The sequence below is a fragment of the Phasianus colchicus genome, chromosome 1 (genome assembly GCF_987193195.1).
Source record: "Phasianus colchicus chromosome 1, bPhaCol1.hap1.1, whole genome shotgun sequence".
Classification (NCBI taxonomy): domain Eukaryota; kingdom Metazoa; phylum Chordata; class Aves; order Galliformes; family Phasianidae; genus Phasianus; species Phasianus colchicus.
In genome coordinates this window covers 104,505,619-104,522,703 of record NC_143436.1, presented here as the reverse complement: position 1 = coordinate 104,522,703, position 17,085 = coordinate 104,505,619, and the positions used below count along the sequence as shown (strand labels likewise).

Below are 17,085 nucleotides of genomic sequence, written 5' to 3'. Positions count from 1 at the left end.
TCTTATTTGAAATCTGATTTGTCATTGGAATGCTAGCACTTCCCTTTGATGACCAAACCTTAAGGCTGTATGTAACACTTAAATTCTTTCCAGCTATGTTTATGGTCATTACCTCTTCTAGACATCAGTGACTGGTGGAGTTTTCTCTAGCTTTGCTGCTAATACCAGACGCTTTACCCAAATTACTAAGGATTGCCCATGAGAAACATTTCGTCATGTAATAAAGCCAAGCATGTTGGGATTACTGGTCCCAGCAGTGCTGAATTGTTTCTCAGTGTCCTGCTTTTGTGCTATCTAACCATTTGATTGGTGTCTTCAGCAAGTCACTAGTATGACTAAGTAATATATTAGTAAATTAATTAATCTAATTACCTCTGACTGTATGCTGTTTCCAATTCAGAGCCCATTTTCCATGTAGCTTTTACATAATCAAGTGCAGTGTCACTTCAACCAAAAGGGAGGCACAAAATGTTAAACTGCTTGGAGATTTGCACTTACAGATCTTGCTGCAAAATGTGTCTGCTGCCTGCTGTGAGAGAGGGAGCAGAAATGGTAACAAGTGCTTTTAGACTTGTCGTGGGTCTCAACAGCAGCAGAATATGGTATTAATGGCTACAGTGTTAAAATTCATGTATTCAGTAACATTCATAAAGCATAATCTTTTTTGAAATTCAGCCATATTATTGCTTGGAAAAACCTGAGGGTATCTGGAGGAAAAATAAGGTTCACAAATATGATTTTGTAAGATTTGGAGTGTATCCACTTTTGAGAAATGCAATTAAGTTTTATTCGGTACATACACTTGCACGTGAGAAGGATCATTGAAATGGATCCTGCTGTATTGATTATTTTTATTAATTAAATCAGGCAGTTTTTGTAGTCATTTCTCAAATGATTTTTCATGTTTTAAAAGTTGCTAGCGTTTGTTCTTTTTAGATGTTTTTGAAAATTGACTTTGTTATAATCCTACTGAACATGAAGAAGAGTGAGTGTTGTCTTGAATAGGCCTGGCAGTCAGTGGAACTACACTGCACTGACTGTTTAGCAAATTGAAAACAAGGGCAAATTCTCTTTATTTTTTCTCTTAACTCGTGCTGACTGGCTGTTAGCAAACATCAGTGCAGATGGGAAACCCCACTGTGGTGCAAGAGGAGGAGGTCCAGCACTGGAGACTAAATGCCTGCTGTAAGCAAGCAAGTATTTGAAAACAGTACATGTTGATCGTAAAGAGATGCACCTCTTCAGCTTTTCCTTATCTTTCTTTCCAAGTTGATGTTGCCAAATGCTTCCCTTTAGCATGTGCCTCTCCAGCTCTTCTCACCAATGCAGACTATGGAAGGGGTGTGGGGTCCCATTGCTGGAGAGCCAGCTGTGTGGCCAGCTGATGTCCAGTACAGATTTGCTGCTTTGTTGCCTGCTGTGGGAACCAGGGGCCCTTCACGAGGCCCTGAGAGCTGCCTGTGCAAGCTTGCTGCAAGCAGCTTCTCCCTCTATGGGTTTTTTTGGTATTTGCTTAGTGCTTAACATACACCATGTTTTTGTTTCTGAATGTCCCACCTTGTGGGATAAGAGAACTGTAAAGGAGCTCATCAGAGCAGCCAGAAGGCAGGAGGCAATTAAAATTTTGGGTCTCGAACCAAAAGAAACAATTCCACAAAGCCAACCTAGTAAACAAAAAAAGCAAAAACGCCAACAACAGCAAACAACCCTAAAAACAACTGAGATTTTTTAATAAAATAATAATCTGACTCAGGCTTCTTCTTAGTATCCCTAATCATTTTTATCTGTTATTAATATCACAAGATTGGGTAAACGATTGTGGTGTGGAGAGCATTTAGTCTGTGTATCAGCAATCTTTCTCCACCCTTCATGAAATGAGTCCTTCAATTCAGGTGATAGATGGTCCTTTGCTTGGAGCACATGCAGTGCTAACATGTATGATGAGGCCCAGGGCAGCTGGAAGGAGCAGTCCTTGAGAGCAGCCCTGTGGAGAAGGACCTGGTGGTCTTGATAGATGAAAAACTTAATATGAGCCAGCAGTGTGCCCTTGTGGCTCGGAAGGCAAATTGTATCCTGGGCTCCATCAAAAGAGGGGTGGCCAGCAGGGACAGGGAGGTGATTGTTCCCCTCTACTCTGCTCTTATGAGGCCCCATCTGGAGTACTGCATCCAAGTGTGCAGCCCCCAGTACAAAAAAGGGAGCTGTTGGAAAGGATCCAGAGGAGAGCCACGAAGATGATCAGGGGACTGGAGCACCTCCCCTGTGAAGACATGCTGAAGGAGCTGTGCTTGTTCAGCCTGGAGAAAAGAAGGCTGCGGGGTGCAGCATTTCAATACCTAAAGGGAGCCTACAAACAGGAGGGGAGTCAGCTCTTTGAAAGGGTAGATAACTGCAGGACAAGGGGAAATGATTTTAAGAGGAGGGAGGGGGGATTTAGGTTGGACGTCAAGGGGAAATTCTTTACAGAGAGATTGGTGAGGTACTGGAACAGGCTGCCCAGAGAGGTTGTGGATGCCCTGTCCCTGGAGGTGTTCAAGGCCAGATTGGATGGGGCCCTGGGTAGCCTGGTCTAGCATTAAATGTGGAGGTTGGTGGCCCTGCGTGTGGCAGGGGGAGTGGAGATTCATGATCCTTGAGGTCCCTTCCAACCCTGGCCATTCTGTGATTCTGTGATCCTGTTTCCTCCTCTTCAGCCTTCCTGGGTTAGCAATCCCAGATAGTGTTGTTTCTACAACCCCAGGTAATAGGGTCTAGAAAAGTCCCTTTAAGAAGAAAACTGTTTCAACTCATTCTTCAAATGCTTTTTGATTTCCGTAGTGTTACATTTTTTATCCTTATATTTTACCATAGTGACTCAGTGGGTAATGACTGTGAGGACTGGAGATGTGCTTGCTGGTGGCTTTCAGTGGCAGAGTGCTGGGAAAAAAGATGTGGAGAACCAAAGGTTTCATATAAATGGATTTAAACATTGGATGATGACAAATTGTTCCGTGTATAGTACTGCCACAGAAGGGGGAGTGTGAGCAAAGGATTCTTGCCTTGGTAAGAGAAGCTTTGATGGCACCAAACTATGTGGTGCAGTCGACTTGCCTGAGAGACAGGATGCCTTTCAGAGAGACCTAGACAGGCTCCAGCAGTGGGCCTAGGAGAACCTCATGAGGTTCAACAAATCCAAGTGCAAGGTCTTGCAACTGGATTGTGGCAACCCACAAGCTGGGGGGCACATGGGTAGGACACAAGCCTGCCAAAAAGGACCTGTTGGAGTGTCCAGAGCAGGGCTGCAAAATGATTCAAGGAATGGAATCACCCCCTCTCCGAGGACAGGCTGAGAGCTGTGGCTGCTCTGGAAAAGGCTCCAGGGAGATCTGAGAGTGATCTTTTGGTATCTGGAGGAGAACTGTAAGAAAGAAGGAACAGTTTCTTTAGCTGGATTTATTGTGATAGGACAAAGGAAATGGTTTCAAACTAAAGAGGGGAGATTTAGACTGGATATAAGCAAAAAGTGTTTTACAATAAAGGTGGTGAGGCAGTGAAACAGGTTGCCCAAAGAGACGGTGGATGCCCTATCCCTGGAGACACTCAAGGTCAGGCTGGATGGGGTTCTGAGCACTTGATGGAGCTGTGGTTGTCCCTGTTCATTGCAGAAGAGTTGGATTAGATGACCTTCAAATGTCCCTTCCAACTCAAACAGTTCTGTGAATCTATGATTCTGTGATAAGTGTTCCCAAATTCTTGCAGTCTCTTCTGCTGTACCTTTCTGGTAATAGGAGATTTTTTATTTTATTTTTTTTTTTAATTTTTCCTCCTCTCCTCCCTGCCATAGCCTTCCCTCCCCCACACTGAAAAGAAAATGTTTCAGATTACTCTTTTTTGTCCATAGTAATTTCGGGGGGCATGGAACATATGATACTCTTACCTTTTTTATCCCCTGCACTCCCTTTCTGGACAGAGATGGTCAGTGCTCAGTGAGTAATAATGTTGCTGTGTTTCTTTCACAGAAACTTGCTATAAAAAGCTGCATAAAGACAGGATGCTTTTCAAACAGAATGACAGCAGGCATGTAAGAAATAGCAGGCATGTAACTGCATATTCCAGACAGTGCTGTGTAAACAGCCTGAGCATGCATCCTTTCTTGTGGAGTGTTTTTATCTTTGAAAGTGCCACTATCCTGTTTTCCCTTCTGTTTTTTCTTCTAATTTGGTTGTGATATGGGATATTTCAAAACCTTCCCTGGGTTCTACTTTGGGACTTTTTCTAAAGTCTTACTAAATCTTCACAAAATGATCTCATTAAAACTTTCACACTTATAATCTGTTCCTTAGAGTTTTTCAACAGTGTTTTTTTTCTTCTATGAATTCTACTGACTGTTCTGTGTAGGTGAAGAGATTTCCAATAAGTTCATCATTATTCTGTGTTCCTTTTGAGGAGTACTGTTGTTTTCTCTGCTCTACCACATGCAGAATCATGGAGACTTTTCTAATTTGCCTTAGTTCTCAGCACCTTTCAGCTTTTCATTGCCTTCTATTTTTATACCACTGCAGAGGATCTGTTTTAGCTAGACAAACTGCTGTCAGATCAGGATGGGACTTAGAATCCTCTAAAAAATAAATAAATGAGGCAACTACCCACAAATGGCATCTTTCACTTATAATCTTTTTTACACTGTGAACAGCTGGGCTTCAATCTACAATGCATTCCCCAGTCCTTCAGAGCAATTGACCACATCCTACTATAGATTTGTCGAACAGTACTACTGTGATAATTGAGTGAAAAGTAGAAAGGTGGGACTGATTGCCTGTTATGAAGACAGCAGGGAAAACAAATTCTGTTGGGACTACAGAGAGCAGAGGGGAGGGAAATAGAAGCAATTAAGGATGTTGTGGGAGAAGGTGAAAAGGTCTTTGCTCAGCATCACAGAGGAGCTGTTTGACTGAGACAGGATGGAGTCGAGTTCTCCAGACTGACATTTGTAGAGTTTTTGTTATTTTTGCAGTTCCCTAAGTATTTCTAGGAAATAGAGCAGCATTACTGAACTGCGGGAGAGAGTGTTGTATCTGCAAGAAATACTCTCATTTATGGCAGGAGCTTTGAAGATGTGATTGCTGCACTGAGGAACTGGAAAAGAGCAACTTGGTCCTGAAATTTCTTGACTTTCTTGATTGGGCATTTTTTGGGATGATTTCTCAGTAAGTCCTAAGTTAGAGGCTCTGTTTTGATGTGTGGTGCAGAGCAAGAAAATTTGCTCTTCTGAGTCACTGGTCCCTAGAGAAAGCAAACCAAAGAGAAAACCCTTCACATGGCCTTTTGGGGATGATGTTTGCTGCTGGTCACGCTGATAACAAGTTCTGATGGGGTGTTTGGTGGTTTGTTTGTTCTTGAGTTTGTGGGGCATTTAGAGTGTAGGAGTTAGGAAAAGAAAACCCAGCATGTGACCTAACCCATGAGGCTGCATTAGTGGGCATTGGCAAAGTTCTGCTACATTTCATTAGTGTGCAAGAGAGGGGCAGAACAGGCATCTTGCTGTGTTCCCTGAAAGACTTCTTCACAAAGATGGGGGAGAGTGTAGAAGAAATAATTGAGCAGTAAATGGGCTTAATGCTTCAATGAGCCACAGAAGTGCTGTAGATTTTGAAGAAATGTTTGTGTGCCTTGTCTGTAATGATGCGAGAACATGTGATGATGTGCATTTGAATTTTCTTATGTGTAAACAAATGTATCTGTTATTGGTGTAGTGCATAAAATATGAATGATGCTTACATTCTGTCTGGAAAGTAAGCCAATTTCATAAAAAAAATGCATTCAAGCAAAAAAAAAAAAGTATCAGGGTAAGCAGAAATTCCATTTATGTCAATGATCAAAGAGTTACAGAGGAAGAAGGAAGAAGATGAGAGAATAACCCTTCTTCTGTACAGAACCTTATGAAAACAAAGACATAATAAACACTGCAAATCACTTTGAGGTGCAGCTCTTAGGTGGTTCATTATTTCATATGGACAAATGCATTTTAATGGTTGTACCTAAAAAGTTTTAGCCCTTTGACCCCAGAATTTTACCTAAGGTATTTGGACTTTCCAAAAATTATGGCCAAACAACACCAGGGTTGGAACCTGATGTGCATTTGCTGGTGTGCATATTCAGATGTCATTGCATTCAGTACAGTGGGTCGTCTTTTGCCTTGATCTTGTGTCACCAGTATGGTCATATATTGTGTGTCACCAAAGTACTTGTGAAAAGCACATTATCATGATTTTTCAAAATGGTTATGAGAGTATTGAGACACTAAGTACAGTAAGACTGCCAGTTTTTTATCTAAGAAAGTCAGAAATTTTTACCTTTTGTAGCCTAATAAATGGACAAATTCTGCAAATGGTGAAGGTGGTTTCCTTGGGTTGTTGCTTCAGGATGTATTTGTTGCTACGTATGCACAGCAGAGTGCCAGCTCCTCCACAGCCTGTCTTCTACTGGTGACTGTCCTGCATTTTCAGCACCTGTTGATGCTGCTCTGTGTGTTTACTGGAGAAAGAAATACAGTGGGATGGAGTTTGATTGCTTCCTGGTTACTGATATTAGTATTGGTAGTCATTCACAGGTAAAAGCATAGGTAGAAATTATCTTTCAAATGACTACAGATGGGTTTTTACTTACTTCCTAAACACTGCTTCTCTTTTACTTCCATTTAAAATGGAATCTGAAATTGGAGAAATCTCTAAAACCTCTGTTTACCATGTGCTTGTTTAAAACCCTTTAAAGCAGACTGAAGGACTTTAGCAGTCTGCCTGGGCACACTCATGCTGGAGTGAGAGGAAAGCCATGTGTGGAGCAGGGCCAGTGCCACCCCTAGGTGTGGGGCAATGCAGTGCCTCATCAGAGCAGCCTCTACCTCTTCACCTGTGGGTGCTAGGTCCAAAACCTTGGACAACACTGGGACTTGTTTGGTATATTTCTAGATAGCTGTGCTTACTAAATCATTTGCCTGAAAAACAAAATGCATTTTAAAAGTAAACCGTCCTGTGTGTAAGACTTCAAATGTGATGCCTTCTGCTATGTGAATGTCACCCTTAATAGTGGCACCTGAAGTTACGTGACTGAATAAATGTAAGGGACATACTTACAGTAGGCACAAGAGCTAACAAACATGCTGAAAGCCAAGCTGTTGCACCTATAGAACAGGGTATCACTGAGTCCATGGTCTGGGAAGGGCTCTGCCACTCGCTGCCACTGTCCTGGCATGCGGCTGCCTGGTGTCATCCACGGGAAGTCATAGGAAAAGACACATTTCTCCCACTGTTCTCCTCAAGAATGTGGGTTTAGACACTTAATCTTGTCATTCATTTCAGCAAGGCCTTGTGCTCACTGATGGCACTAAAAATGAAGCCACAAGACCTGGAACTCTGGCATTTGCGCTGTATTTTCATGCAAAAGTTAGAACAGGCTCTCTTTGAAAGTACTCCCCTGAATATAATTTGAGCATACTTATTTTTCGGTTGAGATCCCAGCCATCTGCTGGCAGGTGTTTGGTTTCATCATAGATTTGGTTTCATTACCTTTCTCATCTTTGCTCTCTTTTTGTGTGATGTTGGATGAATCCTCATATCCCAACTGTTTTATGCAGTGGATGGAAGATCTGCTGACAGTACCTCACACAGCATATGGTATTTTCATTTTGAATCATTTTGCCCTGATATAATTTCTGCCATTTGAACAGATAGGGCAGACATGTTCTTGTAAATGTGCTTGCTTGCTGAGCCTTTTTCTTCCTAGAGTAGATTTAAAAGTCTCTGATCAGATGCCTTTGCTAGAATCCTTTTATTAGAGGTTGAGTCTTACTAGACTTCGTAGTCTTTACTGGTTGAAATACGTATTTCTGAACCAAAACTTAAGGCCTTGCAGAACAAAATCTGTTGTTGTTCTGGGAGTATTTTTCAGAGAATACAGTATGTCATTGAATGAAAATAATTCAGTAGTAAAATGTGGCTTTATAATCTGTGACTGTGATCTGTAATGTGTGGCAAAGCTGTCTTTGATGCATGTCAACTGCTACACTGTTGGTGTCCTTTGGGATGTGGCGGTGTGAAGGCTGCTATAAATGTAATGGAAAATTGGGCATCGGGAAGAAGATGAACTGAGATTTGTAAAATGAAATTAAGCTGTGATTTACGACATTGGCATGATGTCTTGCAATGATGTGTAGCACTTAAGCATAGACAGTGAATACAACAACTTAAACATAGCTGTTCAAAGACATAGGTTTGAGTTGGGAACAAGCAGCTTAGTTCCAGAAGAGCAAGCAGAGTATTTTCTGCCTTTGGCTGAATGAATTGTAGGCACAAGGCTTTTTTGTTTGTTTGCTTTTAACGTGGTAACTTGATCTCTGCCTGAAACTCCCCTTCAGGGCTGTTTTTTCCAGAAGGGCTAGAAACCCAGAAAGCAGAGCAGGCTGCTTTTGTTCAGACCTTCCCTGCAAGAACGGGTAAACATCTTCTGAAAAACAAGTGGTTATTCTTCTTGCCTCTTGGATTTCTTGAGGGAATTTAGTGATTTATGAACTCATCAGGAGACAAATTGTGCCGTCATGTTTTATTATTAGAGTTACCTCAGCAGACCACAGATGTAGGACTAGAATCAAAATGCAGGAGACCTTGAAAAATACAGAAAAATACAGAAAAAAGGGATAAATGCAAACCTGACAGCAGTAGTACCAATGGTGGTGGTAATACTACCCCTTTGTGGTTGGGGTTCATCTTCAAGGTAAATTTTGCCAGTCCTTCTGCCTGTGGAACTGTAACATTTTAGAGCTCATTGACATTGGCCCTCACTCAGGAGGCACAGGATTGTTCACTCTTCACGTGTTTATTTCCTCTGTGTAGTCTGTGGGTTACTTGTCCAAAAAATCAAACAGTCTTCAAAGACATAATGACTCAGCAGCACTGGAAGTTAAATGAATACTGAAGTTGTACAGATAGAAGCCTGTCCACGAGCCAAATGTATTTTAAGTGCTACTTCCTGATGGGCTTGTGTTTCTGGTAGACTGGCCCAAGCAAAATAAATGTTTCAGTTGTCATCTGAACTTAAATTCCCCTGTCAAACTGCCACTTGAGCAGGAATTCATTAAAACCCACCAAGAGCAAAAATGCAAAGCTTTGCATTTAAACTTCAGAAATAGTTGTAAGAACTAGGGCATTCCAGGGCATGCTCTTTTTATGTATTGATAAAGCTCAGAAGACTCATTTGCAAAGTTGTATACAATTCTGTATAATGAAGGAGTATTAAACCAAAAAAAAATGCCCTCTTCCCCAGTTGCAGAAGTTAACAGGTGTGGTGGTATTTGGACTCTTATGCCTGTGCATATCTGAAGTCAGATGATAAAGGGCTGCACACGGCGTTGTATGCATAGCTTCTAAATTCACATCTGTTTCTCTGGAGTAAAATGAACTTCGTGATATCTGCCACTTTTGCAGGATTTATTTTGTTTTCTAGAAATGTTTGCCATAAAGACAAAGCTCTGAATGCCTTGTATGCTTGAACAGGCAATAACATGTTACTGCAGATATTTGTGAAAGGCTCTGTCCTGTGAGAGCAAGGCAGATATGCTCCATGAGCAGAACACCCATGTGTTTTCTTAATGCTCAGATACTTGGCTAAATGGAAGCATTATCCATTACCTATCAGCTGAATCATTTTGGGGGTGTGGCAGTTCACATTTCAGTGCAGGATTTAGGTGTGACACCTTTGGCATTAAGAAAAGCTGCAAATTTTGTATTTTGGATTACCAGAAAGTGTTTCAACTCATTATTTCTGCAAGTTTATTCTACCTACCTCCAGAAAGCATTTCTGTTAATAATTTGCAAGCAGTAGAGTGTGTCACACAAGGGTAAAGGTAATAAAATCCTTTTTTTCCTAGTAAATTAAGCAACTGAATTTAAAGACTTGAGATCAAAAGCATTGAAGTAGAACAAGGAACTTTGTGTGAAAAGTACATCCTGGTGATTAGCAAAGCTATATGCATGTATTTGCTGAACTGTGCTTTTCTCCCAGTGCAAGGGGATGTTGATTATTTTTAAAACAGACTTTGCTAATAGATGTAGATGACCCTCTACTGAACAGTAAACTTGCAGTCGTCTCTTTCCAATTCATTAACTCAATATTGTGTCCATTCAGCCATTGGGACATCATGGTTTGTTCATTTAAAACCCACTGTAGTTTTTTGGAGGTTGCAGACAATTGCTCTGGGGAGCTGATCATTTATGCCAGCTGAGTCATGTGCTTCACAATGCAGGGTCTGTTTAGTGCATCAACTTCTCAAAAGCATTCTACAGTTTTGTTTGTTTGTTTTAACATTTTTCAAGGGCTTGGGTTTGTTTAATTGTAAAGCCGGAATTGTACAGGATTAGTGATTTTAATCTAATGAATCATGTTATTCATCAGCTGAATTTCTTTTTAATTGTAAGTATTGAAGCTGTGAGCATTATGTACTTAAGTGGTGTTCTTGTTGCACTTCTGTGCTACATCTAAAGGCAGCCACAATTTCTTTGGTCAGATCTGTACATTGTAGAGTCCTTTTTCCCCTATTCTGGTCAGATCCAGGTAGGCAGGTGATGATGAGTCATCATGTTTCCTGGCTTCTGAGCTCTGCTTCCCTTCTTGGTTAATCTGAATTCGTCTGGCTGATGTAATGAGGCTGCAAGAGAGAGTCTACATTGCAACATTAACTCAGTGGACTATTAGTATTTTATTATGTAGAAATACTCTAGGATTATTAAAAACAATAAGATAAGATTTATTCCATAATGGAAAAATTATTAATATTTCAAAGCACTCCAGGGGCCTTCCCTACATAAACCCTGCATGGATGCAGAAGCAGAGCATCATCATGCCTCATGGCATCTTGTGCTAGACTTCCATGAACTAGATCCCACCATCTCCTAGCTTCATGTTGCACCACGCATCATCAGTGGGTCCAACATATTTCACACAGCTCAAGTAGAAGTTGCCATATTATGCTAAAGTTTCCATAATCCAGTATCAAAATCAGATCAAAGTCAGGAGCATTGTGGAAATTCAGAAACTGCACTGTTCTTTGCAAAACAGCCCCTGCTGCTCATCCATGAAAGCTGGCCTATACCTACCAAGAGGTTTGACAGGATGAGGTATTAGATGCAAAATTACTGTTTATTATTCATGGGTTTTTTAATTTACTATTATTTTTTCTTTCAGTGGGCGAGTTTGTGAGTGATGCCCTTCTGGTACCGGACAAGTGCAAGTTCCTTCACCAGGAAAGGATGGATGTGTGTGAAACTCACCTGCACTGGCATACTGTTGCTAAAGAAGTATGTTAAACTGCTTTTCTAGAACTGTATCACTATCCTGAGAATGAGTTGAAGTTATAGTGATGCTGAAAAGAAATTAAAAGGATGCTTATGAATGGTTGTGTAAAAGGCTTTTTGTTACACTTAATAAGAAAATTGTGCATTATTTAGCATGAACCCTATTTAACAACATTATTTTTTCCTCATGTTCTATTACCCATGATGTTTTCTGCCTCATCTGGCTTTCCTTGCTACTGTTGTTCTGGAGCTAAAGATTAACTGACAAACTTTAATTGATGAAGGCTATGCCTTTACTGTTACCATCAGTTGGTGTCATATTCCTATGCCAGCTATTTTAGGGCCTCAGGATACAGTATGTGAAGTTCAGCATGAAAGTTTAAGAGGCCTTGTGAAACACAGAACTATACAAAGCCATCTTGCAGTCAAGCACAGAGTTCAAATTGTCAGTGCTTTAAGTGAATACAGAAATGAACTTAGTATTACAATTGCTAAGATGTATCTATATAATATCTATATCTAATATATACAATTGGCCTCTTAAAATAAGTGTTTAAGGCACCAGCCTTCATGTATGGAAATTTTAATTTTAAATGTAAATCTGTGAAGTGTTTAAGAGCATTAATAGCCCAGGAGGACAAATAACCATTCTGCCTTAGGGTTTTATGTGAAATAGAACATGTGAGAATTTTGAGCAGGAGCATATGGTGTCACCATGTATGTGGGGGAGATAAGTCCTTCCATACAGGCAAAGACAAAAGGGCAGGGAAAAGAAGCTCTTGCTGCTTGCAAAGGTCATAGAACAGTTTGGGTTGGAAGGGACCTTTAAGATCACCTGGTTCCAGGCCCCTGCTATAGGCAGGGACACCTCCCTCTAGACCAGGTTTCTCAAAGCCCCATCCAATCTGGCCTTGGATGCCTCCAGGGAGGGGGCATCCACAACCTCTCTGGGCAAACTGTTCCAGTGTCTCACCACTCTCACAGTAAAGAACTTCTTCCTAATATCTAGTCTAAATCTGCCCTCTTCCAGTTTAAAGCCATTTCCCCTTATCCTGTTACTGCATGTCCTTATAAAAAGTCTCTCCCCAGCTTTCCTGTAGGCCCCCTTCAGATATTGGAAGGCTGTTATAAGGTCTCCTTGGAGCCTTCTCCAGTCTGAAGAGCCCCAACTCTCTCAGATTGTCCTTATAGGGAAGGTGCTCCAGCCCTCTGATTGTCTTTGTGGCCCTGCTCTGGACATGCTCCAGCAGCTCAATGTCTTTCTTCTGCTGGGGACCCCAGAACTGGATATGATATTCCATATGGGGTCTTACGAGAGCCGAGTAGAGGGGCAAAATCACTTCCCTCAACTTGCTGGTCTTACCTCTCTAGATTCAACCCAGGATATGGTTGTCTGTCTGGGCTGCAAGCACACGTTGCTGCTCAATGCAGACACAGGCTTACTACTTACAATGTAAGTAGTAAATGCAGAGGTGATGATTTAAGTCATGTTTCAAAATTCAGAGAACATGCAGCTCACCAACTTCAACCTCCTACAGCTGTACATGGTCCCTTACTTTCTCTTGAGATTAGTGACATCTTTTTCTAGCCTCCTCCATGACAATGTTGTTATTTTATTTTCTGTAGTCCTGTAGTGAGAAGAGTATGAATCTGCATGACTATGGCATGCTGCTGCCCTGTGGAATTGACAAGTTTCGTGGTGTGGAATTTGTTTGCTGCCCATTAGCAGAGGAAAGCGACAATCTTGACTCAGCTGATGCTGAAGATGATGACTCAGATGTCTGGTGGGGAGGCGCAGATGCAGACTATGCAGATGGAAGGTAGGAGTGGCTTTTTCCCCTTATCATCTTAGAAGATATGCCAGCAATCTGTCTGGAAGACCTCATCATTGAAGGAAGACTCCTTTCTATAAGTGAATTTGCAGCTACAATGGCTAAAATAATTTTTTTAACCTTCCACATAAAAGCTTATTGCTCATACGGTTATTGCACATTTTATGCCTTTATTTTTTTTTTTCAGTTAGAAGTATTGCCATATTTATAGCAAAAATGCTTAATTGCATGACTTCTTGACTACTAATTGACAAATACTGTTATCTAACATGCTTCCTGTGCAGTCTGGGGGCATTGCTGCAGATATTTTAGCTGCCATCACTGTTGGAGACTTTGAAATATCTTCATTTATAATAGGCGTTAGCTGTGTTGCTTTCTGCTGTTAATTTCTTAGTGTGATTCATAGAAGAAAATCTGTTTTAACATCTAGCCTTTGACAGTAAGACTAATTAATATGCTTCTGTTGCGATAGGGAGTGAAGGTTTTCCTTGCAAGTCAGCAATAGGATGGAAAAGAGCTATTCTATACTATACTCATACTTTGTCTTCTGACATTCCTCTATGCTCATATGTTAATTTTGACCCAAATGTGAGTTCTGACGGTGTTGTGATTGAGTGGTCCAGTGCTGTCAAGAACTTTTCATACAGCTCTCTTCAGCACATTAGACAGCAGTTATGAGAGCAGAAAACTGAATTCAAACCAGTGCTGGAAGATGAGTTTCATCATAAAACCAATATTTAAGTACAAATTATCTTTGTACTCCCTAGGCTTGAACATTTCATACTGTGCTAAAAAGGTTAGAGAATGCAGTGTTTCTGCTTCTTAGGTGATGATATTGCAGTTTTTGCAAATAGTGATGGAAAATCTAAAACTTGAATCAAATTAATCAAATTATAGGCAATGAAGATAAATTGGGACCAAATGAAGTGTTTAATGCAGAAAGTTAACAGTTCCTAATTGTGTGAATTTGGACTTTGTAACAATCTTGATGAAAATAAATTCAGGAATAGGGTAGAGTTAAAGGACAGAAATTAAGTTGCTGTAATATGGTGTAAAGGGAGGACATTAAGACAATAAAAAGTTAGGAAGACACTTCATGATGGGCATTTAAATATTCCCTGACAAAGTATTAGTGTGTGTTGCAAGGAAGAGTTCTTGAAAAATGCAGTAAGTTAAAATAATTTAAAAATTTAAATTAAAATTAATTAAAATAAATATTTTCCTACTGTAATTTTCAGTCTTCTCTTGTAAGTAGATGAGTAAATGGTATGAGTTGTTAGAAGCAGGAAATCTCCATCAGGCAACATTGTATATTCCCTCTTCCGATGTTCAGGCATTTTTTTCCGACCTAAGCTTCCAATAGTTATCAAAATGTCATAATTTACAACCTTTTGGTATGATTTGCAAACTAACCTTTGGACTGTTGCTGTGTCTCACATCTGTGTTTTCTTTGATCTTTGATTATAAAATGTTCTCTTAGAGTATGAAATTAGCATATACTTCATCATGATTTGCTTTTTCCTTTGTGTGTGTGTATGTGTATATATATATATGACAGAGAAATATAAGACAGATCTGTCTTGTGTTTGATCTGCTTTATATCTGTATATTGTATATAGTTATTATTGTATCTGTAATACAAATTTCATGTATCAGTTCAAAGATTCCTAAAATATTTCAAATGGAAGAGCACACAAAGATGTATATAAAATTGTTTTGTTTATAAGGCAGTTTATTTCTGTTTTTCATGTTTGTCACAGAACATTTACCTTACTCTTTTGTTTTGTTCTTCTTGAAGCAATTTAATATATGAAGAGAGTGGTTCAGGAATAACTTCAGAAATTCTTTATCCTCCGGGAATAGGAACTGGAATTGCATTTCAAGCAATTTCTGAAGTCCCAAGTAAATATTGCTTTTTTTTTTCTTCACCTCTCATACATGTGCATACAAAAGAAAAATGAAAAGATCCTTTTATGGGCACTTGTACTTCAACTGCAGATGAAGAGCCAAATAATTTGTAGTTCTCTTATACTGACTCATTCGCATTTCTTGCTGCCTCTTCAGCTTCCTAATGGCATTTAAACCATGTGTACTGGAGACAGAAATACTCTTGAAATTTAATCATATTTAAAAAAAAAAAAACAACAAAAACACAACAAAAACTCAATTTTTCATGCAGTAGTAGGTGGTAAATGTTGTGTGTATATTTTTGTATATTTTTATTTGTATATATATCCATCCATGCATATAAAAACATATGTTTTAATAAGTATATATATGCCTTAGTGCTAAGCTGATTGTGAGGAACAAAGGAGAAGAGAAGGGAAAAGTACAGGAGGATATCTTTCACTGCTAAATTCCCATTGTTTGAAGTATCTACTGAAGTTTTTATTTGTCATCTTAAATCATAGAATCATAGAATGGTTTGGTTTGGAAGGGACCTTTAAGTAATCTAGTTCCAAAGCGCCTTCAGGTGGGGATTTCACAAGAGCAGAGGGGCAGAATCACCTCCCCTTGACCTCCTGGTTATGCCTCTCTTGATGTATCCCAGGATACGGTTGGTCTTCTGGGCTGCAAGCTCAAATTGCCAGCCCATGTTAAGTCTTTCATCAACTAACACCCCCAAATTCTTCTCCTCAGGGCTGCTCACAAGTCATTCTTTGCCCAGCCTGTATTTGTGCTTGCGGTAAATGTTTGATCTTGCACTGACAATGTCTGTCTCAACCTGAAACCTTCCACTTTGCCCTGAATTTGTTGTTGGCATTCTGCAGAATTTCTATTGCAGCTCTTATTGAGCTGATTTTTCTGTTTCTACCCAGAAGTCAGGATTTCAGGCCAGTACTGCATGAGAACATGTGTGTTTGGTTTTTTTTTTTTTTTTTTTTTTTGTTGTTGTTGTTGTTATTGTTCCATTAAGATCTGCCTGTTGTTTTAACCCTGTTGTACAAATAGGGCCTCTCAGAAGCTTTTGCCATAGGTATTTTAGTATCTTTTTTGCTCAGATTTGGCAAGTGGTACAGCTGGAACAGAACCCATTCCTTGCACTGGAGTGGAGACCATTCTGTTACTGGTGATCCTGGCTACAGGATTAATCCATGCTATTATAAGAATGTGTGGAGGCATTTTGAGCTACAGCATCATCATGAATGGATGTTCTGACCAATGTGGCTCTGACTGACCTGTACCTCAGCATGAAAAGGACATGGCTTGCCTCAGTGTGTCACTTGTTGGAAGTGCTTGGGAAAGGGATGAAGGGTGTTCTGCCATGATGGATGTGGTGTTGTCGTGCTTGTCCTGAAATAGTGTGCAACTAAGAAGTCACAGCCATTTTCAGTGATGTTCCTTGCTGTTATCCATACTTTAATTAAACTTACCTTGAAGACTGCCTGAGGGACAGCCAGGTGCAGCTATGGGTTCTCAGTATAGCTGCAGAGATCTCTGTTTATAGCTGCAATTCAGTCAGATGACCTACAAGTTCTGGCTGCCCTTGAGAACTCAGCACTGCCTCATGGCCTCCTGCCCATACCTGGACACTTGCTATGAGCTTTTGGTTGTCCTTGATACTTCAACCTGAACATCTCTGGGAGTGGTGGTTGGGCTGAAAACTTAAGATCTTCTCTATCCACACACTTTTATGCATGCTTCTTCTTGTCTTCTCATCATTACGTATCAGACTTCCTGTCCTTTCCTTTCAACCTGCAAAATAGGCTGCTGTCAGTATCCCTCTGTTACACTAGGGAAACGGAAGCACAGTGTTGAGGGTTATATAGAAAGCTTTTCTTTAGGACATGAGTCTCATGGCTCAGAAGGACAAGATAGTGTCCTAAATTCAGTCAGGTGTCATTTTATGAGACTATCTGAATTTATTTTCAAGGTTTAAAATAGAGGATTTAATTTTCTCATTGTTTTTTTCCTTGACATGTCAGGCC

The 17,085-nt window shown here is 40.2% G+C and overlaps 1 protein-coding gene across 2 annotated transcripts in view; it reads left to right on the top strand.

The window, feature by feature from the left end:
- APP (amyloid beta precursor protein) overlaps window positions 1-17,085 on the top strand; it is a 202,401-nt gene that overhangs the window by 86,436 nt on the left and 98,880 nt on the right. For both annotated transcript variants that reach the window (XM_090121406.1, XM_031612471.2), the window contains exons 4-5: window positions 11,215-11,327; window positions 12,951-13,144. In XM_090121406.1, coding sequence (XP_089977532.1) covers window positions 11,215-11,327; window positions 12,951-13,144 — 307 coding nt within the window. The remainder of the gene's footprint in view (window positions 1-11,214; window positions 11,328-12,950; window positions 13,145-17,085) is intronic.